Source organism: Artemia sp. Qi Xiang Cuo, chromosome 2 (genome assembly GCF_049724085.1).
Source record: "Artemia sp. Qi Xiang Cuo chromosome 2, ASM4972408v1, whole genome shotgun sequence".
NCBI lineage: Eukaryota > Metazoa > Arthropoda > Branchiopoda > Anostraca > Artemiidae > Artemia > Artemia sp. Qi Xiang Cuo.
In genome coordinates, this window is record NC_142795.1 from 69680114 (window position 1) to 69704131 (window position 24018).

Below are 24018 nucleotides of genomic sequence, written 5' to 3' on the forward strand. Positions count from 1 at the left end.
TTAAGAACTCACGTCCCTCAATCTGAAACTTTGATTAATTAGGCTCTCATTTTAGGAATCTTATTGTTTTTTGCTTTATTCTGAAAGAGCAAAAAAAAATTTTTGTGTAAACTTGAAAATTCTTTTTTTGTGGAATATCACGAATCAGGACTGCTAATATTTCTTGACAAAAATTTTAAACCAACTGGAGACACACTTTATCCAACAAATTGGGAAAACATTTTTTCGGCCATTGGAACTATGAACTGTGCATTCACCACTTATTTTTGGTTTCTTGAGTTCCTCTTGGCCAAAAAAAAAATAATCTCTAAAATTTTCAAGCTTGTGGTTTTCAATTTCCTGCCTAATAATCACACTTCTTCGCTATTGTTTGCTAAAACAGCTTTTATAAGGCAAACAATTTTATATCAACCATAATAAAAAAAAGTTACAATTGGATGACAGGAAAAGATTTAATACCCGTAGATATTTAAAATATAACCTATTTCATTTGCAAACTCTTGGACATTGGAGATACTATGACGCCAAAACTTCCAATTTTTCTTATTAAATCCTACACAGTCTGGACGAGTACAAGAAAAGATTTTCTTGCCATGAAGAAGAAAAGACTGTTAGTCACATGTAAAATTCCCTACAAGATTTAGCCTAAACAACAGCCTGCCCTGGAGTGCACCAAACAAACAACAACAACATAGCCTAAACAATAACTAAACCGGTAAAATTCTAGGTTACTGACTCTTTTCAAAGAAACATTATAAAAAAGAAAGCCTTTTGCTATATAGGCTAAATTCCTTTTAATTGCCCGACTTTATCCTAGTAGCCTATTTTCATTAATGATGTAAGCTAGCCTACCTTCTAATATCAGAAATAAAACAGGTAACATTCTACTTTTGGCTATCTTGGAAAGGGGTTAGGTTACTAAAATAAAACTTCCAGGGATGGGTTTACAGGCTGAAGAATGTCATGGGAAGGTATTTTGAAGGGGACATTTTTTGCAAATCATATTATTGACTTACAAATAAAGTGAATATATCACTCAATGCCTTTTTTTATGCTCTTTACGAATATAATAATCATTACTATAGAAAATTTAAATTTAAGCCCTTTTTTGAGCTCTTGAAAGTGACAAAAATATAAAAATATATAGGGTATATAAAGGCTTAAAACATCTGTTTTAAACTTACTGTTTCATAATAAATCCTTTTTTTTAATCCACAAGCACTGACTTTCCACAATTAAGTTGGATAGCCTAAATGAAAATTGTAACAATAAATTTTGCAGGTACTCCTTTGATAGGCCTATACCCATTCTTGTATATATCTCAAACTGAAGATTAAATGAAAAACCCATTTTGACAGGATGATGCAAGACACCACTGTAGAGAAATACAATGTATAGCATGGTTTTAATTTATTTATTTTATTCAGTAAAGGAGGAAACCATATGCTTGTCACATACCAAACACAAAAAATAACAGCTCAAACAGCAATACTGCAAAACACAAAATGAAAAATAAAAGAAAAAAATATTCATCAGTAAAAACCAACTATGCAACAACTATGTTACAGAAACTGTTTTTCATAGAACTCAGTTTCAACAAGAGCACTCTTAAATGATTGCACTGTTTGCAGAGAAACTATGGTATCAGGTAAACTATTCCAAAGATTTGTTGCTCGGTTAATAATGCTACATTGACGTATTTGCTTGTGCACTTGAGGCTGATACAGTTTATACAAGTTTTGTTGAGGGGCTTAGTAATGACTAAGTTTAAAGAAATCAGCCCAGTCCACATTAGCCTATCAACACCCTTCATAATAGAGAATGTATTGATCAGGTCAATCCTATCCCATCAAAACTCCAGAGAAGAAAGTCCCAAACACCCCAGTTGATGCTGATATGGTAAATGGCTCAAATATGGCACAAACTTTGACACCCAATGTTGAACCCTTTCAATTTGCTGCAAGTCACATTTCCATGTATGATACCACACAGAGGAAAAATATTCTACCACCCGGCGTACTATTGTCTTGTATAGTGTCTTAAAAGTGTGAAGTTTAAATTTCATGAAACTTCTCTTAATCCAAAGCAGACTGTAATTAGCATTTAGTAAAATTATTGACTCATGCTTGTGAAACTTTAAATGGTTATCAAAGTGGATAATAAATCCCTAAATTCCTTACTGACTCTGAAGATGTAACAGGTGTATCACCAAGAAAATAATGATAAGTTGAGCTTTTTGAAAAGTAATGGAGTACAAAACATTTTTGATCATTTACAAACATGGAGTTCAATTTACACCAATCATTACCTTAAATTACCTTAAATCGCACTTGCTAGCGATAGGACGAATCCTGTGTCCGCCAGCTTCAGTGATGATAGTTAATCATCATTTGTGGCGTCCCAAATGGTGCACCACGGTTTGTTGAGCCACTCTCTATCCACTGATGACTTAAACGCATCCACGCTGGTAGAGGTTACTGGTTTTTCACTAAGGGAGGTTACTGTTTAATCATTTAGGGCATTCAGATCCTCTTGAATAAGGGTGACATCTACCAGCAAGGTAACACTTGTATACAGTTTTATATTGTCTGCAAACAGTTTGACAGTGGAGTGACAAAATACATCAAGCAAATCATTGACAAACAAACAAAATAACACTGGGCTCAAACAACTACCCTGTGGCACACCACTCAGAATTGGACTCTCACTTGAAAGTGCACTACCAACAGTGTATACAATATACACTACCAAAGTGTATGCAATATTTAAAGTGTTGTTTTTTGGGAGGGGGGAAAAGGTACCTAGGTTAGGTTTTTATATTTTTACCATTTTCAAGAGCTCAGAAAGGGCTTAAATTTGAATTTCCAATAGAAGTAATTATTAGATTTGTAATGAGCATAAAAAAAGGCATCAAGTGGTATATTCACTTTATTTGTAAGTCAATAATATGATTTGCAAAAAAATTATCTTTTGAAGTAGGCTACCTACCTCCACTCCTCCCTCTAGAGGGTCCTGACCTTTAAAAATCTATGTGTTGTAAAAGTGAAACCTTGCAAAATAGATCTTCTGCTTAAATGAAGTACAACAAAATTGTTCACAGATTCACAAATTGACTCAATCCTAATTTATAAGGCTTTAAAGATATGCAAATACATTTCCAGTAAATTTTTTGCAGTTCATATTATTGACTTACACCACTCAATGCCTCTTTACCACATTTCCAAAATTTGGAAGAAAAAATATTGATATGGCTTAAAATTCTACTCAAATAACAGGAATTGTATTTTCCAAACTAAAGCCAGAGAAAAAGAAACTGAAAATTAAGGCAAAATGTTTTTTTTTTTTTTAATTTCAATATCATGTAGGCAAATTTCAGGATCCTCTAGAGGGAGAAGGAGTGCAGAGTTGCCACTCAGCAGGTTTTTTGGTGCCACTTGGGTGGCAAAATAGTGTCAATTTTGTATAAAAAGTGTAATTTTCCAAAAATTTGCCATTCACAATGCTTTGCATTGCTTGTGCTGGTACCAACAAGCTTTTCAAATTGAAAACATTGACCAATCTGCTTAGAGACCACCTTCACACAATTTTCTGCATCTTTGAATTTTCAAACATGAAAAGATGGCTCTAATGCCATCTATAAACTACAAAAAAGTAACATTGCTTTTACTTAGTGGTGATGATTCTCTGCTTTGTGCAGCACTTCCACTCTTGTCAACTTTCCAGCCCTCCCCTTAAAACCCGCTAAAGTGCAAATGGTGCTTACTGTATAAAATGGGAATTCATCCCACAGAGTACTTATTTCTCTTTTTTGTTCTGAGTAGTCTTTGCTCATAGTGTAAAAAGGAAAGAAAAGAGAAAAGGCCATCCAAGCCTTTTTTTTCTTTTGAGGAAATGGAAAAAAGGGATAGCAATACTCATCTACATTGAGAGTTGTTCATCCAGTTTTTCCACACAACAGACTATCTGGATTGTTATAGTACATTTGGGTACTTGAAACTTTTCTATGAAAATACTGAACAGAATGCTATGAACATAGATTGCAGCTATTGATGACCCTATGGTAAATACAACTAATAGTTGATCAGATACTAACTCTTTCAAATAATTTATTTGGCAAAAACTGTAGAATATCCTTTGTGTGCTGTACACAGGAGACAAAACTTAAGGAAATTATCACTTATTACACTCAGAACTTCATGACCAGAAAATAGCTAAAAGGAGGAAGTGCATCCAATCCTTTTTTTGCTGGTGATTAATAAGCATGTTTCCAAAATGGCTTTTATTTATTATCAATGTGATGAAGCATAAGATTTATGATTAACATGAAGGAGCATAAACATAGCAATAGTGTTTCTGAATCTGAAAACAGAGATGGAAAAATGAAAGAAAAAAGTATATTAATCCTTCTACATTGACTTCCTTCCAGTTTTTTTTTTGAAAAAATTATTTTTGTAAAAAAGGTGCTACTTTGAAAAAAATACCACTTTTACTAAAAATTGTCACAATAGTGTCATATTTCCTGAAAAGTGCCACTTTAGAAAAAAGTGTCACTGATGGCAACCCTGAAGGAGTGGAGATAGGTACTTGAAAATACCTTCCTGAGACAAACCTTAGCCTGTAGACCCATCCCTGAAAGTTCCATTTTCTTAACCTAACCCCTTTACAAGATAGCCAAAAATGGCTAAAGTAGAATTTTACCAAAATGGATGAAAACCCAAGACACTAGTACTCAATTGGGTCAATGGACAAAATAAGGCAACTTATTGTCATTAGTCATGCTGATTATGATCTGGGTCTATTATTTAATTATTATTAAAAAATGGCTAAAGTAGAATTTTATCAAAATGGATGAAAACCCAAGACACTAGTACTCAATTGGGTCAATGGACAAAACAAGGCAACTTATTGTCATTAGTCATGCTGATTATGATCTGGGTCTATTATTTAATGAAGAGCTAAAGTTTAGTTTGCATGCTCAGACTGTTAGAGAAAAGGCTAGTCAGACTCTTGGTATATTTAAGAGAACTTTCAGTAGTTGTTCACCCTCAGTTGTTTCAAAGCTTTATAAAGGTTTAATTTAGCCTAAGCTAGAGGTTGGTATGTGTATTGTCAACCAAAATAATAAATCTGACCAAGAAACTCTAGAATCAGTTCAAAGACATACAACTAACTGCATCCAAGGTTTCTATGACATTCCCTGCCCCTCCTGGCTTGAAAAATTGAATTTATATTCACTGAAATATTGCAGAAAGAGAGGAGATACGATTTTAGCATTCAAGCTGCTCAACCATAAAAAACTTATCCTAATGTCTTTTAATCAGATGTCTCTTAAAGAACAACAGAACATGATGAAATTTTTTTCAAGAAGCGTGCCTAGTCAACGCTATATAGCAAATTCTTTTCTAATTGATGAGTCTGTAGAACTTGTTTGACCAGGAAACAGTCTCTTATGCCAGTATTGAAACATTCAAATCATGAGTTGACAAGGAATACTGCAACAAGCGGTGGGAATTAGTTTAGGACTCATCTGATCAGTCAGCACACTATCTTAACTAACCAGGGACTATAGGATCATCCCATCACTGGCAAGTGTGATTTATGGTTATTATGCTCCCAAAGGTCAGTGCCCTCTGGAGAGAGAGAGCATGGATGTAGGTGCTTCAAAATATCTTCCCAGGAGATCAAAAAGTCTCCTGGCTGCATTCCTGAAAATTTGATTCACCTAAATCTACTACTTTCAAAGATAGCTAAAAGCCCCTAAACTAGAATTATACTAAAATCTAGGGTAAAATTGCAGTTGAGTATCTTTTCTCAAGAAAATATGCTCATAAAATAAAAGTAAATTTTCTGATTTAGTCACTAATAAGATAGCTAAGAAATAGACATAGGCTAGGATAATTTCTTAAACCACAGGAGCCTGCTATAATATAAAGAAAGAAAATCATCAAAAATATTTTTGTAAGGAACAATAGATCACAACAGCTTACAGATGAATTAACACAGCACTCTACCTCAATTAATTTATAAATCAGAAAATTTGACTCTGCCCTTGCAGAACACATCTTTGATCTCCTGAAACAATACTGTTTTATTTAACCAAGCTAGCTTAATTTCACATGACAAAAGTATTATCCAGCACTATAGAGAAACTGTTGAAATTTTTAAATACCAACATTCGGATCTAACTTTGAACAGAGATTCTGTTGATTTAAGAATAAATGAGTCATATTTGGTTTTCTCAAAAGAGAAGCCAATACTTAGTAATCCCTGAAATACCTTGAACCACCTTCCCAATCACATAATCAAACATGTCAACAACCCCTTAGGTCTCAAAGGGTGTTTGCAAGGAATGTAATTACTAAAACCAGAAATTAGTTGACATAGTTCTCCAACTTATTTAATTGCTGGTTTGTTTTGTTCTGAATGAATGAATTTTTTCTTTTATTTCTCAGTTGTTTGCTAGTATCAATTGATGGCAGTTCTAATTTTGTGGATTTTGTGCACTTTGCAGACATTGACGAATCACTTGCTTTATGGTTGCTATGTATTTGTTTTTCATTCTTATAATTTTTGGCTTTATTGAATTTAATTTATCTTTATTTTTTTGTTTTTACTTTGTTTTTTTTTTTACATTGACTTTCTATGCTTGTTTTGTTGGGTTTTTTCTTTGGCATTTTCCTTGAATATATTATTTTGTTCGTGCTGAAGAAGAGAAGCAGTTGTACTCTTGAAATATTCACTTTGTGTGTTTTTTCAGTATTCTTGTTTGACCTTAAAAAAACACATTTTTGATCATTTTCTTTCTTTATATTAAGACAAAGGCTGTCTTTAGAATGAGAATATACCATGAGTTGTAGGCTATATATGCACTAGAATTCTCTGTAATTTGCTCTTTTCTTAAAGCAGTGTGTCAAAATAATGCAAAATTCATTGCATATATAGACTACAATGCATGGTATATATTTGCAAATTAAGAGGGAGGGGGTTTGAAGTTAATTTCCAACACTAGTGGATGTTGTATTTTGATTCAGAGTAAAATTCTGATTCTAAAGGTATGCCAATTTCTTAGCTATTCATTAGTGAGTTAATTGGAAAGTTACGATTAGATTTCTTATTCCTTATTAGATACCAAATATTGTGGTTGATTTTCTAACAGATCACACTTTCTCTTCCCCCTGATGGTCCCACATAAAGCATAGCCATAATAAAATAGGCTTAATTTCTGTGTTAATTGAATCTTATAATGTCATGGGCACAGCATCCCCACAAGCTGTTTGGAATCCAGCAACAGTTGTTGCTTGTTCAGAGCAGCCAATGTTATATACAGTATACAGTAGAAGAAGAAGAGGGTATAATGATTAAAAGAAACAGAAAACACCTTTCAGGTCATTCACAATACAGTCCCAATGATTGTCAATGTTTACCCAGGTCAACATTGCCACAAAACAAATCTCACAACAAGTTCACTGAACAGATTCCATGTCTCTTGCAGAGTCACATCATGAAAGCTGTAGATCCCCCTTATTCCAAATGTCACTAGTACCAATTGCAACAAGCATAACAACAAACAAAGGTTTTAGGGTCCCTGCTAGGCCTTTGGAGACAGGACCTATGTTATGGATAGTGGTTTTCCTGAACCAACCAGAACACAGATTAGAAGAGTTGTCTGGCCACCCAAAAGGCTCAACGTTTAAAGCTTGGATAAGAGATCCAAATAAATGATAGGAAGCTAAAAGCCAATACCTACTTTCCTAGATCTAGCCAATACTAGGTCTAAAGCCAATGTTTTCCTTATCTTAGAAAACCATAAAACTTCTCACTTTTTGTGCTAAAGACAGCTTTACAAGTTATGGCAAGACTGATCAATGAATTATTACTAGTTTGGCCATATAAAGTAAAAAAAAGTTACAATGGACTAGATACAGTTATCCTTTAAGTTACTACATCCTCTTTGAATTTCCTGACTATCCATAATTTGTACATGATATTTTTTTTCTTTTTGTCTCAAACAACAATGGCCCAAAAAATAATTACAGAAAACTGCAGAGGTAAAAAGCCTGACTACATCTTTGAATTTACTACTACTACTAACAACTCACTGCAGCACCAAGCTGCCTGAGGTAAACACAGCTATGCATGCTTTTCCTTCATTCCAATTCTATTCAAAGCCTCCCTCTTTACACCCTCCCAAGAAGTTCCCATTTCCATTAAATCTTTCATTACGACATCCTCCCACCCCAACCACAGACAACCCCGCTTTCTGGTTAATCCTAACATCATCAAAAGCTTTTCTTCCTTTTATCCAAAAACTTGATTTTTACAAAAAATTTTTTCTTATAGAAATGCCCCAAGACCAATGATTAAAAACCAAAACTCCTTTGTTGTTGTTGTGTGTGGTAAAAAAAATCAAACATTGTTTACAAAATAAATAATTTTAGTCAAACTATTTGGTGGGGGATAGGGGAAAGTCATCCAAAGAAGTTTCAAAAGACTGATTCCTGTGCATTGTTAAGAATGCATGTGAAATACAGAAGCTATCAAGCCTCAAAAGGCACCCATTTCTACTGCACCAGACAAAATTTTTAGGCTGACATAAGCCTCTGATTACCATCTATTTTTAACTAATGTTCATCCATACCTGCATACAATAAACTCATCCCCAAGGACTTAACACAATGAAATGCTTCATGAATAATGAGCTAAAATGTAATAAATAGGTTTTTATTAACCATAACAGCTTTAAGCTTAGATGTGCATGTCAATCAAATAATACAAGGATCACTAACAGCAAAAATCAGTGTTTCTTTTTGAAAATGATTAAGATCAAAATGTGTTTGTCCAAAATGAAAGCGTATTAACTGCATATTTCTCTAATAGTGTCAATTTCAAAAGAAGATTATTTTTAAGAATTCATGAGTATGCTGAGAGTTCATTGTGTTATATGCTAAGGTGATGATGAAGTTAAACAAATGATCCATTTTCAAAACAGAGAAATGTGTAGCCTATTGTTTCTATCAAATGCTAGATTTAAGAAAAAAGAAATATATAAATCAGAAAACTTAAGTAAAGTTTTATTTTTAGGTTCCCATGGCTTATTGGAAGAAGAATTTGGGCCATGTTGTCAAATTAGAAGGGCCATGGTATGATGACCCAGTCTTGATGAAGCTTGGCATTAGCAAAGAAGAAGAAATTTCTGATCTGTCTGCCCTTTATAATGAAGCAAAGGACTGCTATATTCGTGAGCTAGAATTGTATAAAAATGCTGGGACTGGCTCTGGGATGAGTGAATCAGAAACGAATTGGATCAAAACTGTATTTCAATCAGGCACATCAGTTGACAAAATCAATGCATATGCACTGTTGATTAATGAAGCTCCTGTTCATAATATTTCATCAATAAAATCTTTGATCAAGATGATTGAATTAAAAGCTAGAAGACAATGTATGCAGTCAGTTGATGCCTTGTTAAAAGCATTTACAAGTACATTACTTCCACGTAAGAGAAAATTAATTCCATTTAGCAAGCAAAATTTAAAGACTGCTAAGGATCTGGAGAAAAGTGACAAAAAGAAAGTGCTCATATTGTTTATCTTTGAAGAGGAATTGAAGAGTGTTTATGGTCTTTTTATAAAAAATTTGGAAAAGCTTTTAAAAGATCCAATTGATGTAGTAAAGAAAAAAGGTATTGCTTGCTTAGAAGTGTTGCTAGTACAAAGTCCAGAACAAGAACAGGAGCTTTTAACACAGTTGGTGAACAAAATTGGTGATCCCCATAGACCAACAGCATCCTATGCTGTTAGTCATTTGCAAACTGTAGTGAAAAAACATCCAAATATGAAGCTTGTTGTTGCATCTGAAGTTGAAAGGATTTTGTATAGATCAAATGTAACAGCCAAGACACAGTATTTTGGGTTGTGCTTTTTAAATCAGATTTTGTTGTCACAAAATGATAGTGATTTGGCTACAAGGCTAGTGCTGATCTATATTTCATTTTTCAAGTCACTTATTAAAAAGGTGAGTAAGAATTACTGTAATATATTAAATGCTTTAGTATCTCTGCTGCCCAATTGTACTGACTGTATGCAACAGCCAATGCCTTGTAATTTGAGCTTAACTCAGATGCTGTTATCATGCAATGATGGTTATAGATCTGACTAGAAGCCTAGTGCTGATTATATATATATATATATATATATATATATATATATATAGTCTTGAAATTCTTGTCTTGAAATTCTTGAATTTCAATAAGTCTTGAAATTCTTGAATTTCATGACAATTTTTATTCAAATTACCAATGAAGTTGCTTTTTCATTAGTCTATTGCCCCCCCCCCTGACCTCAAAAGAAAATCCTGCATGTTTGCCTGGGCTCGGGTGCCAAATTTATTAACTCCATAAAAGATTACAGAAAATTTGCATATAAAAAAATGCTGCTACTTCAATTTTAATGTACTAATCAAATGGTAGAGGAAAGATCATGGTTTTTTTTTGTGTCTGGTGATCTATTGGTGTATTACCAGTGTTTTTGTATCTCAGCTGGTTTGGATGGAAAACTACATCAATTGCAGGGTAGGACAAGCAAGTATTTCATATCAATACTAATATGTCAACTAAATTTTATAAGTCATATCTGATTCCTGGTATTTTCAATATACCAATTCCAACTCTGTTTAGCAAAATTTACTAATATTCAGACTCCACAACTCTGACTTCACAGCCCTGCAAATACTAATTATTGAAAGGGAAATATCAGTTTACAAAAAATATCAGATACATTACCAAAAGCCCTCTGGTGAATTCCCAAGGAAGATTTTGAAATTTGCAGCTGTAGTTTGATGTTTAAATTATCAAAGGAAAAGGAGAAAATAAGGTACAACTCTTGGCTTGTTTTTTTTTTCTAAAAATAAATATTTACTGGTTGCAAACAATAGGTATATTGTTCATACAAGGAATTGACAAATATTGAATGGTGGGTGCCACAGATGTGCACATGTCAAATCCTCACTGGGGATGGGGGCTGGGATTCATGAGCACCAAAGAATGTCTTTTTAGGAAACAGTCATCCCTCATTTCACTCTAGAGGGGGAGAGGGTATTTTTCTCACTGTTTAAAATTACAGGCACTCTCATTTTTTGAAAAATTGCTGAGATCCTTTGGTTTTATGTCCATTTCTCTTTTTGTAAATGTGATAAGGCTTTTTTATTTGCATCTTCCTGCTAAAATCAGCTCAAGTCATCTCAAAATAGCAAAATTGCCTAAAATAAATAAATCATATCAACAATGTTACGTATCATATTTTCATCTTTTTTTTTAATTGAAATGATGATTGGTCAAAATTATGAATCCCTCCTCCCCTCATTCAAAAGGTACCTATGGAAAAAATTAATCATATTGGCCTAAAATGCTCATTTCTGATATTAATACTCTTGATGCCTGCTCAAAATGTATTTTTCAATGAATATTTTCAAGTTCCCAAGGTATAGTAACAGCAAAGTTAAGAAGAGGTACCAGCACAACAACCTAAGTTAGATTAGATACTAGCTAATATTAAATGCCTGTAGGCATTTAATGTCAATGCATTAAGTCTGTCTTTCACCATCAATTTTAGGACTGTACTGGGAAATATTAAATTATACTAATTGTTAATTTGTCAGTTCTTTTTTTGCTTACCCTCTATTTTTCTTATTCGTTGGAATAAAAACTTATTTATTAAATTCCTAGCTCACTATTCAGGAAGCATTTCATTGTGTTAAGTCCTTGGAAAAGAGTCCATTGTATGCAGGTATGCATGAACCTTAGTTACATATACATGGTAATCACATGCTTATCTCAGCCTAAAATTTGTCTCTGGTGCTGTAGAAATTGGGTGTGTTTTCAGGTTTAGTAGCCTCTGTGTTTTACATGTATTCATAAAAATGTATGGGGATAAGCCTTTTGAAATTGCTTTGGGTTGCAAGGTTACACAAAATTTTATTGTCTTTCTAGTCAAATTTCATAGTCAAACCACAGCTTCTCATTAGCTTTTGATGAAAGCTAGTCTTCTGGGAGAATTTGCTAATGAGCCCTTTGTCTTTGTGATAGAGATAATGCTGAGGCTTGCAAAATGATTTTGAGGTACCACTCCCTCTTAAGCTCAGCACCAAAAGATACATTGGAATTATATATTTGAGTTTGCTATAAAATATTCATTTTTTCAATCTGTTTGCTCAGGATTACTGTTTGTAAATTTCAGCTTCTTTGTGCTTTGTTGTTATGTGTGAAAAATACAGCTATATTTTATTAACACACATAATTGTTGCATAACTATTTATAGTCTTTTGGTTGAATTGTTGGTGTTTCATAAAAAATCATCATAGTCTAAGCTAGTACAAAAATTATGGTTTTTTTGCTTTATTTTAGCTTACAACACTCAAAAAGAACTCTGAAAAAATTAAAACGCTCTTAGAAGAAAAACTATAACAACCAAATTTCATAAATCTGACATTAAGAAATGATAAACCACAGATTTATCCAGTGGATAAACAATGATCACATTAAGTAGTTCTGCATAACAAGTTGTAATGGTTCCTAATCCCCAAGAAATCATAATTTTGTTGAATTTTCAGTTGAACATATGAAGATGGATAACAAATTGGAGAAATGCCCAACCATTTGGTTTTATTAAGCTACTACACACTTCCTGTATTGTTTACATAGTTTAGTTATCAGGGTGCTAACAAGCATGAGTACCCATAAAAAAAATTACCCAGTTTGAAAATCTGGGAGGGGGAGTATTTAAGGATCATGACTTATTGCCCTAATTTGAAGCAGCCCTCATCAAATATAAAGCTAAAAACAAAAAGTAACTTCATTTTTTTTATAATGATTTGCAAAAAAAAAACCTCTTCACGCCCCCCCCTAGGAGGTGGTTGCACTTCCATTGATTCTAGGTGTTTTACTTTTTACATGTTTATGCTAGCTTTCCTATTTTAGTAAATAAAACATATTCTGTTTGAAGAAGTGGTCATATATTGATAAGACTCGTTTTAGTGATTGCAGCATACTGAAAAATAACTTCTTAAGTCAAAAGTATTCCATGTGGAGGTCTGCTAAGTAAAAATATACTTTTCTGGCTTGTTTGCCCATAATTTTCCAATTATTTGCTCTATAGTTTGTTCTGATAAACTGGGAAAAGAAATTTAAATAGGCAGCTTTAGTACTTGTACTTAGCCATAGAGCTTATTATGTAGTAACTACCCAAAGAACCTGTTGGACAACATACATGAAAATATGAGACAAGCATAGTATGTTGGCTACTGCTTTGTAAGGACTGGAAAAAAATGGTTTACCATTTTCCCCCAAATTCCTAAGTCTCCATCGCCCCCTCCAAAAAAAAACAACAGAATAACTTTTTCTGGAGGCTCTGACTTGATCCTCAAGCCACATGACAAACCAGGGTATACTTACCAAACTATATAGCCTACAAACGAAATTTGTAATATTTGATGAAACCAACTGACTGCATATAATCTGCAATGAGATGTAGTTGCTTGCTTTTAGGCAAAAAACAAGGAAACAGATACTCTCTTGAAAGAATCCAAATCCAACTGACTGATCTAACTGTAATTATCTCTGAAGGGATGCTGCATGTATAGGGAAACAAGCATAGCATCTTAGATTTTAAGATTAGCTGTTGGTTGCTGTATGTTAATTGCGCCTACAAATTATAAAAGTAAGATATAGGCATTTATACTTTCAAAGCAGTGTTTTTCTGCTATTTTAAAATCTTGTGCTATAATTTGTATTTAGAAGCATTGAATGAGACTGGGAAGGCTTTTTGAGAACAATGAAAGTGCCACTGTTCTCCTCTGGTATCAACTAGAGGCTGAAGAGCCATAAAAAAAATGCCATATTATGTGTAGACCTGTCGAATTTGAGAGTCAAATCATTTTAAATCCCAATTCACTAGCAAAGTGCCAATTTTACCAGATCCTTGCCAATAAAAAGGCTTACAAAGTGGATATGATTGTAGTATGAGATTTTTCAAATCAAGTTATTTGTCACAGCCCTTATTACTTTGATTGTCCTTATGCCCATTTGAAATATGTTACTAGTCCTTTTGAGAGAAAGCAACATTTGAAGCCTAAATAATGTCTCCTTATATTTATTTTCAGAGTAATGTCAGCAGTAAAATAATGGCTGCTATACTTACTGGGGTCAATAGAGCTTACCCTTTCACCCAAGGTAGTGACGCAAATGCAACTCTAGCACCTCACTTGGATGCTCTTTACAAAATTGTTCATATTTCTCAGTTCAACTCATCTGTACAGGCCTTGAGTATCCTATTCAGGGCAGAAACTGTTGGCTCAATAGAAGGGGCTAGTAGTGACAGGTAAAGCTCAAGCTGTATTTCAGTGTTTACATTTGTAATATGTAGTGTTCATCAGATTCTTATGATATTAAAAAGTTGTAAAATTTGTTGTAAACTTCTGTTAGATTTGGCCTTATTAGCTCTATTTTGAGTATTTAAGAAGCCAATGTAAAAACAGAGCAGATCTTATTTTTTATGATGTCAAGGTCAATTAAGCAAGGGAATCCTTTCATGAGGTGTTCAGTTGAATTCATGTTCACATCAGTCCTTGTAAAGACAACCATTCATGCAACAAAACTTACTTAGGTCCTGACAATTCTCGTTGGACATTTTGGGGCCACTCCTCCTGCTATCTCATGTGTAAGGGCCTGGTGTATTATTCTTTCAGGTGTAGTACATGATAAAAGGGGGTAACTTATATATATATAAGTTACCCCTATATATATAGGTTATTGCTTATGTGGTTGCTCATTCGATATATATATATATATATATATATATATATATAATATATATATATATATATATATATATATATATATATTTTATATTGCTCCTTCAGAAGGTGCAATGGACATAGAATTTCAGTCATAACATTTAGACTACATAATCTGTATCTATGAGTATCTTCAGAGTACAAGATCATTCCTCAGTTATTCTGTTAAGAAAGTGTACCGAATTCAATGAGATTGGCTGAAATTAAGCCATGCTATATAAGCAACTGTAAGGATCTTATATCATTTATATCATAGATCTTAAATCATTTGTTCATATTTTTAAGGGCATTAAAAAAGACATTATAAAAAAATTGCGTTTTTTGAATCGAATTTTTGGATAATTTTTGTTAAAAATGTCTTTAAATAAAAAGGATGTTGAATAATTGAAAAAGGCATAAAAAAGGCATTTATTAAGACGGCAGAGCCATTTTGTATGTCACGGGAGTATTTTTTGGAGAAGGTTTTCTAGAAAAGAGATAAAGAAAACATAGTTTAGAAGCTCTTTTGGAAATGTATTTTGAAATCCCTAAAAGATTTTCATTGAACAAAGACAGCATGATAGCAAAATTAGACGTGACGGACTCGCCAGTAGCTTCATTAGCTACCCAATACCCAGAGTTAATGTCTGAAGTTGAGGTAAATAAACTGCAGAGAAATTTTAGATTGTGTGTCAATAATCTTGCGATTGAAGCAGAAAATATCCCAACGTATTGATTGCTGTTGAGTGACATCAAGGATGGGCTGGGTAACAATAACTTCTTTTGTTGTTGTCTTTTCTGAGCAGTGCAACTCTTTCGGCATATTCTTTTTTCTCAAGGAACTGCAAGAAATTTTTTTTTTCTCAAGTGAAATGCATTAAAACAAAAGAACTAAGGCCTTCTAAGCACAAACTGTAAACATAGGTAACTTTTCAGATAATGTACATAAAAAAACAACAACACATAATTGGACAACTTGGGAGTAGAGATCTGTCAAGAATAAAGACGGTATTTTTAAATTATATGCAGGGGTGAAACTATTTAGTATCTTCGGATTTTTATTTTTTTTTAACCCTGGGAATTTTTTGCGAATGAACTTTGGGATATTCTTGGACTCTCAGTGGCAGCCCTGCACAGCATATGGTGTATAACTAAATTGGCTTTTGTTTTTCCATATGAAGCAGGACAGAAGCTAATGACCTAGTTTGTTTGAAGGAAGAGAAACAGAACAACTACTAATTACAAAATTCATTATCATACATAATTTAAATTAGGTTCAGTTTGAATGCTTTTATTAAGACAAGATTCGAACAGAAGAGTGCGCAATGTGTGCCTTTAAAAGGGCAATTTCCTCCCCCTCTCCCCTAAAGTAGTCATGTAAAAAGGGTCGGGGAAGGTGTTTTAGTGGTTGCACTGGTTGTAGCAGATGTAGTAGGACTGGAGGCTTTCTGCACAGCAAACAGTCCTCAAATCTTATACTGTAACTTAATTTATAAACATCATTAATTTTAATGTTTAGCATTTAATTATTGAACTTTTTCTAATAATTCCTGAATGAGTCAGAAGACATGCAGCATGCTGGGTGTACGAAGTTAAGGGGTGGGGCCCCACTATGGAACCTCCATCTATGCATGGTAATCATTCTTGCATGTTTTCGGTAGTCATGGTATGAGAAGTTTGGTGAATTGAAAGATTTTTCTGTAAGGAAGGGTGGATAATGCAGAAAAGATAATTTTAGGTAAACATTTCTGTGGGAATTTTCGTGAAAAGTTCAGTCTCGTAAAGAGAGAAACAAATGTTCTTGAATTCTAGCCCCATCTAAAGATTTTCTATAAAGACGATCAATGGGTACCTATTGTAGCGATAGCCAAAAAATTTGCTTTAAACTTATGTGTGATTTTCTATTATTTTTATCCTGTTAAAGTTCGTTTTCCATGATGACTAATTTCTACTTTTTTTTAGGTTTTATAATACCATTTACAAGAAGCTTTTGGATCCAGAGTTGGGACAGTCGAGCAAAATCACTATGTTTTTAAATCTATTATTCAAAGCACTAAAAGTTGATGATGATGTTAAAAGAATTAGAGCTTTTGTAAAGCGACTCTTACAGGTAAATAATTCTTTTGCTGCTTCTTGATAGCTATTTCAAGTTTTTCAGGGACAAGTAAGATAATGAGGCAGTTCCTGCCATTGAAATCGCTTTTTTAGGCTAAAAGGCCGTAATTTACTAAAAAATATTCAAATGATAATTAAATTTTATGTCTGATTCTCTCTCAAATTATTTTTTTTTTCTAATTTCTATTTCTTTTTAAAGCTGATTTCATATTTATTTATAAAAACTACATTAGGTTGTAACCGCTTTTTCTCTTCTTCTAAGGGTGGAAAAACATGTTCATACAATAAAGCATTGATGAAAACAGATCAGTAAAGAGAAATGGGAAGCCAGATTTCGTATGAAACTGTACTAATCAATATTTACTCTGCATCTCTCATGCTAAGACAGATTCAAAATGAGATTTCGTTAAAATTTTAGATTTAGAGATTTAGTTAAAAGGTTATAAGATCATTCTTAAAATTAACCAATGAAAACAGTAAAATTTGGTCATTAACTTGGCATTACCTAAATTTTGAGGTTAACCTCAATTCTGAGTTGTTATTTTTTTTTGTAGTATCAGGATGTACCATAAAGTTTTCATGTATGTTATGTTTTGGTTAGGTTCGGTAACATTTTATACTATTGTGTGTTGTTCCAATTCTGATCTAGTATTTTTGGTTTCAAACAGTTCATAGTAACGAAATGTAAGTAAGCAACAACTTGGTTCAATAGTAACAGAAACTCTTAAAAACCGAAATTTGATAGCAATCGGTACATCAAAAGAATTATTTTTTTCCATAGGAAATTCCAGGGCTGTGGAGTCGGAGTTTTGGAGTCTGAGTAGGATTTCTAATAAATTTTTGCTGAATGGAGTCAGAGTCAGAATCAGTATAGGCTATTGGAGCCGGAGCCGGTTCCAAATCTTATAAAAATCTAGTAACCTCCAAAACTTATTAGCCGGTTCCAAAACTTATAAAATTTAGTTAAATGAAGCTTTAAAACAGAGCTATGGAGTCGGAGACGTATAGTTGGAGTTGGAGTTTCAGTAAAGTTTTGCTAAATGAAGTCGGAGTTGGAATCGGTATATTGAAAATGTCTGGCGTCGGAGTTGGATTCGGAGTCGGTTATACCTTATAATCGACTCCACAGCCCTGTAAAATTCATTAAGTTTAATGTTACCCATCGAAAGCTTCAAGCCTGAAAAGTTTTGTCTGATTTTCAAAAAAGGGGGGAAACATCCCCAAAAAGTCAAGCAATCTTAACAAAAATCACAACGTCAGACTCTGTATATCTTAGGATCCCACTATAAAGGTTTCAAGTACCTATCTACTAAAATAAGGAATTTTGTATTTTTTGCAAGAACGAAGATCATGGGTGTGTGTTGATTTACTATTTATTTTTTTTTTGTTTTTCTCACGGGTGATTGTATCGAACCAATGGTCCCAGGAGATTGGGAGAAGGCTCATTAAATCGACAGTCAAAAGTTCCAGTGCTCTTTTTAAGTGACCAAAAATATAGAATGGCAATAAGCCCCCCTCTCACGACCCTTTTCGTCCAAATACATCAGACCAAAATTTTGAGCCATTCGATTCACGGCAATTGAAACGTTCAATAACTATGTCTTTGGGGGTGAAATGATCCCATATAGCCCTTGGGAAAAAGGCTATAAGTTATGCAATTTGCCCATTGTTCACATATAGTATTTGTTATTGGGGAATTTGCCAAAATTTTTTTGAGGGGAATTTTCCATGGGAAGGGAAGTTTTCGGGGCAAATTTTCCAGAGAAAATCTTACACTGGTTGGTGGAATTGCCTAGCATGATTTGAAAAACGATCAGAAATTAAATAAAAAAGTAATTTTTTCGACTGAAAGTAAGGAACAACATTCAAACTTAAAACGTGCAGAAATTATTCCATACATGAGGGGGACTACCCCTTCCTCAACCCTCGCTCTTTACGCTGAAGTTTGACCTTTTATCACAGTTCTTTCAGAAAGACGGCTCAAACACAAGGGCTGTGGAATTTAAGTGAGAATTGTTTTTTAAGACTTTAACGTAAATAGCGAGGGGTGAGGAAGGGGTAGTCCTCCCCAAGTACGGAATAATTTCTATTCTTTTTAAGTTTTAATGTTGCTCCTTACTTTCAGTCTAAAAACTTTTTTCTATATTACTTAATATTATGCAGAATCCAACTTTCATGTATAAACATTCTGGTGTCTAATGTTATATGTATGATTCACTTTGATTTTATTTTGCTATTTGAGGATGAAGATGTGTGCCCTCCCGTTAGTATGATGTTTTCAATCTGTTGTGCATTGTGCGCACTTTCTATTTTTTTGTGCTATTTGTCTTATGAGAAGGTAAGAGGGTATGATCTCTCTTTATGGTGAAATTTTCCACTGTAAATACGTTATGCCAATTCTGGCTCAGATTTTTTTTTCTTTAATATATTATATAGAGTCTGATTCAGCCTTTATAAATGATCTAACGCTCATATTATCCCCCTTTCATGGCAGAATTGTCTGTGGAATGGTATGACGTTTCTTTCTGTCTAATATTTAAGGGGTTGGAAAAACCAGTGAAAGCAAGTAATATTTCTACCTTTGATACATTACATCAATTCTATTGTTTTTTTTTGTTTTTTTTTCTATGTGGAGAATCCCGATTTTTTTCGGTTTAAAGAGTTTTGGGACTGTGTCCTTTTCTATTGAAATATGACATCTGTTGTGTGTTATATCACTTTGTGTTTGAGATGATTCCTGGACTTTTTCTGTGGTCTCGTTTTGTGGCTACGTATGGAAAATCAAAATATCATATTTAGAATTGGCTGCATAAGAAATACAATAGAAAATAACAGTAAATGGAGCTCATTTAGTTTTGAAATTGGCTGTTGCACCAGGATACAACAGAAATAAAAGATTGAGCAATTTTTGCACGGAAATTGTACGTGATGGGAACAACCTGATAACACTTGAAATCATCAACAGTAGTTCCATCAAGGTCATTTTATTATTTTTTCAAATGCCAATAAAAGTTCAAATGTGTTGCTTAATGTTGCTTTCAATGCTGGATCTCATCTTACAATAAACCGAAGCATCAATGAACACTATTGTCGCAAATTTAGGAAAAAGAATCCCCGATTCATAATCCTATGAACCCTAACCCTTGCTTGAAGGACTATTTATTAACATTAGCCCAATTACTTCCCTCTCTTAAGGAGAAAAAATTATAAATCTGATTTTTGTCATGTTTCTGCCCGCTTTCCCACCCCTTTTTGAAAGTCACATACCCCTCTCCCCACAAGGGTGCCAATAGAGGGACAGGGGTAGCACCGCCTCCCCCTCCTCCCAAGATTCTATCACCCCTTTTTAGATTTTAGAAAACTTTTTTTGATATTTTTCGGAAAAAATACATCCCCCTACATTAGTTTTTGAAAAATACCTTTTTTTTGTATCTTCATTTAAAAAAGAAAAAAATCCTCGCAACCTAGATTTTCATAAATTGCCGTCCCCTCCCACCAACAAGCAGTCATATCTGTGATAGCTGACCCCCTTCCTTCCAAGACCTTTCCTAAGAACCTCAATTTGTGAGGAGAGAAATAGATGCATGTGCTGTTAAAAACTTCAATATTTAAAAGAACTCGGAAGGAACTCAAGTAAGCAGAGACCCCACTTCATTCCATATTCTCTACTTTATACTAAAAATTTCAGGGAAATTATAAAAAGTTGACGATCAAGAGACCTTGATCTGACTTATATTTTGGAAAAAAAGATGAGAAGATCAGTGCTTATTATTTTATTTACTCCTGACTTCATCGGATCAGAACAAGACCACCTGAGATTCAGTAATTGTCCGTCGAACATTTTATCTCAGGAAATCCAAAACAAATTGCGTGTATTATCTCGTTCGTCGTTGCTCTGTTGATCAGGGCTTCGGGGTATTTTAAAAATGTTAGTTTTTAAGGAAAAATTTCACATTCTCTTGTAGGTTGGCCAAAAGCAAAGTCCAGGTGTACTTTGTGGTATTCTCTGTTTGATCTCTGAGTTGCGGAAGCTTCATCCAACTTTAATCCAAAGAGTAGAAAAGCCAAAATATTCGGAATTAACGAATAGTGACTCAGCTTTTACAGATGATGAAGACGAACATTATTCTGATGTCAAATTGAACGAGAATGAAAGCCAGGAACTGGATGAAGATACAGGACCGAAAGTATCTTCTTGGCTTCACCGGCAAAACATTGCGATAAAAGAAAGATCAAAAAATTATGAGTATGATCGAGTTGCAAGGAATCCATCGTATGCAAAAGCAGATGGGTCTGAAATCTGGGAGCTGAGTTTGTAAGTTGTAGCAACTCTTTTGTCATTGATAAACAAATGTTAGCTTTAGACGTTAGGGGGAGGGGGTCATCAGATTTGTCAAGGGGAGGGGACTCTCCTTGATCCTTGAATTTGTGTTTTTGTCATATTTCTCTAAATTTTGACGGAGAATCTTTGAACCAACCCAACAAGAAATGTCCTTCATTCTTTCTAACGTACTAGTGTGCTTTTTATCGTTCCTTTTAATTCAAAACCCTGAGCTTTTGAGTTACTTTTCTGTAGATACCCCACAGCATACGCACAGTATTTTGGCAACTTCCACAATTTTTCCATCCTCCACCTCTCACAGAGGAACTACTTTTCCCCGTTCAAAGATCAATCCCATAGAACATATTCTCTCCGCGAAAAAAATGTCTGGATATAGCACTTCCCTGTTTGTAGGTTAGGTGGAGGGAGGAATAACTAAACTATGTAGCTTCGGCCTATCAAACTCTAACTATTAGTGCATCAGTTTTATGAAAATGGAATTCTATCTATTTTTCAAGAGGTTATTAAGTACCTGGCGTGTAGCCTATTATTATTGATCACTTTTTTTGCTTAATTTATCGCATGAGTAATCACCTGGCAATGATCGTTGTCAAAAATGATCTATTTGGTTTTCTAATTGTGTTTTTGGATTCATAACTTGAGTTATCCGCTTCCATAGTTTATCAGGGAGGGGGGGGGGGGCTTGTGACAAATTTTCCCCTTAGGAACATTGTAAAACTTCAGACCTGAAAGTGCTTCGTTTCCGGGTTTTGATCCCTCCCCTTAAACAAAAAGAAGAAAAAAAAGGGAAAATAGCATATCCCCAATTATTTCTGTTAAAACAGTGGCCACATTTGTCGCATTATGGGTCAGAAGCTGGCTGATGTTTGTGCGGCCCAGTGGCAGCTCTTGTGGATTATTTTGGCTGATTTTTTTTTTCGCTTATACTAACTCATGCACTTTATGATGCAATACTGAGATAGATATTGGTCTACCATATATGTATTTTTGAAGCTTTAGGGGGGGGGGAGGGGTAGGTTAATTTTTAGGGATTTTCATGATTTCTAAGTCTAGTGCTTTTACAGTGATTGTTCTAAGGCCATGGTCCCCGTGTCTTTTATAAGTTTGAACTTTTTTCCCTCTGGGCCTCTTCGTTCTATATAAGAATTTTGTACTGTCTAATGTATTATTCGTTCCAATACGTCCTGTTTTTTTTCAGGATTCAAAATCATTATCACCCATCCGCAAGTTTCTTTGCTTCTCAGATTTTAGAAGGTCAGGTAATCAGCTATCCAGGAGATCCAATTCAAGATTTCCAGTTGATGCGATTCCTTGACCGATTCGTGTTTAAGAATCCTAAAGCAGTTAAGACGACTGACCGAACTCAACGTGTTCTTGGTCGAAGACGCCTTTACCGACCCACGGGAGCAAGAAATTTAGCTGTTAACTCAGAAGAATACCTTAATTATGATGTTAACAAACTTCCTGTTGATGAACTTGTATTTTACAAGTAAGTTTAGATTGAAATATTTTGTCTCTATAAAAGGCTGTAAAAAAAGGAATACTAAAAAGGAAAAAACATGCGTTTCGCATGAACATTAAAGCGTAAAGAAAAAAGAAGTCTCCCTAGATATGTTTAACTTGTGATTTAATGAATGGTACGGTACGCATTTCAAACTTAATGTTTTTATCCCAGTACTTTAAGAAAGAAAGGGCTCATCTAGGTGTATTTGCCTTTGGATTTCGTCAAACTGAAAATTTCATAATATTCGGGTCAAATGTTTTGAAAAAAAGCCTTCATATTTAGGCTGGATTTTTTTTTTGTAATTTTAAAGCTAACAATTTCACTAGTTACTTTAATGCAACACCGTTAATCCAAAATTTAAAACTACTAAGCGAAACTTTAGTTTATTCTGCTGCTGAGACAGTGAAATTTCAATGGGAGCATCAAAAAACCTATTTTATGGAAATTTGGGCATATTTTAAACGCACACGGTCTTACCGCCAAGTTATTGGAGAGCTTTTGTCTTGGTTTGACATCGAGTTCGGTGTGAGACAAGGATGTGCCCTCTGTCCTGAGCTTGTCAGTGTCATGTGTCAGGAGAATGTGGTGTCAGTGTGAGCCCAGATTTAATCGTCATTTCCAAAATGTCTGTATTTTTATGGGTCAAATATTCTTTGAAATTCAATTGACGTTTTCAGATTGCAAGTATTACCTCACTGGTTGTATTCTTGTTACTTCTGGGAAAAACAACAATGTTTCAACACTCTCTAGAGCGTCGTGAAAGCGTTGAAAACAAACAAACTTCCCTAAATTTATTTAGGGAAGGGTTTACTTATAGCAGGGTCAATACTATTTATTAACTCCTCATTCCAGTGCCAAGCCATCCGAGGCTAACGTTGCTGCGCATGTTCCCCCCGTCCTAATCTGTTCAAAGCTTCACTCTGCTCCCTCCAATTAATTTGAACTTCCTTCAAATCCCTTCTTATGTCCTGTTCTCGCCCCATTCGTGACGACCTGCATTTGTTTGGCCCCAGATGAATAGCCAAAAAGGAAAGATAAACCTAATTAATCGAATAGTTACGTAACTGCAAGCGAATCTATATTTTCAGTCAAGTTACACCTAAACCAAGTTACACCTCATTCTCTTAGATGAAAACTGATTGTAATTGGGCTATAGCCGTCGCATTTGTTGCACTTAATGTATTTCAATTTACAAGAGGAAAACAGTTCATTGAGGAAAGAGGAAAATAAG

At 34.1% G+C, this 24018-nt stretch overlaps 1 protein-coding gene across 1 annotated transcript in view; it reads left to right on the forward strand.

Annotated features, from left to right (window-relative positions):
* Positions 1-583: 583 nt before the first annotated feature.
* Noc1 (Nucleolar complex protein 1) overlaps positions 584-24018 on the forward strand; it is a 40788-nt gene continuing 17353 nt past the window's right edge. The window contains exons 1-6 of the mRNA XM_089107617.1: positions 584-715; positions 9082-10014; positions 14155-14372; positions 16789-16936; positions 20907-21256; positions 22482-22772. Of these exons, the coding sequence (XP_088963743.1) occupies positions 9088-10014; positions 14155-14372; positions 16789-16936; positions 20907-21256; positions 22482-22772 (1934 nt within the window). The 5' untranslated portion in view covers positions 584-715; positions 9082-9087. The remainder of the gene's footprint in view (positions 716-9081; positions 10015-14154; positions 14373-16788; positions 16937-20906; positions 21257-22481; positions 22773-24018) is intronic.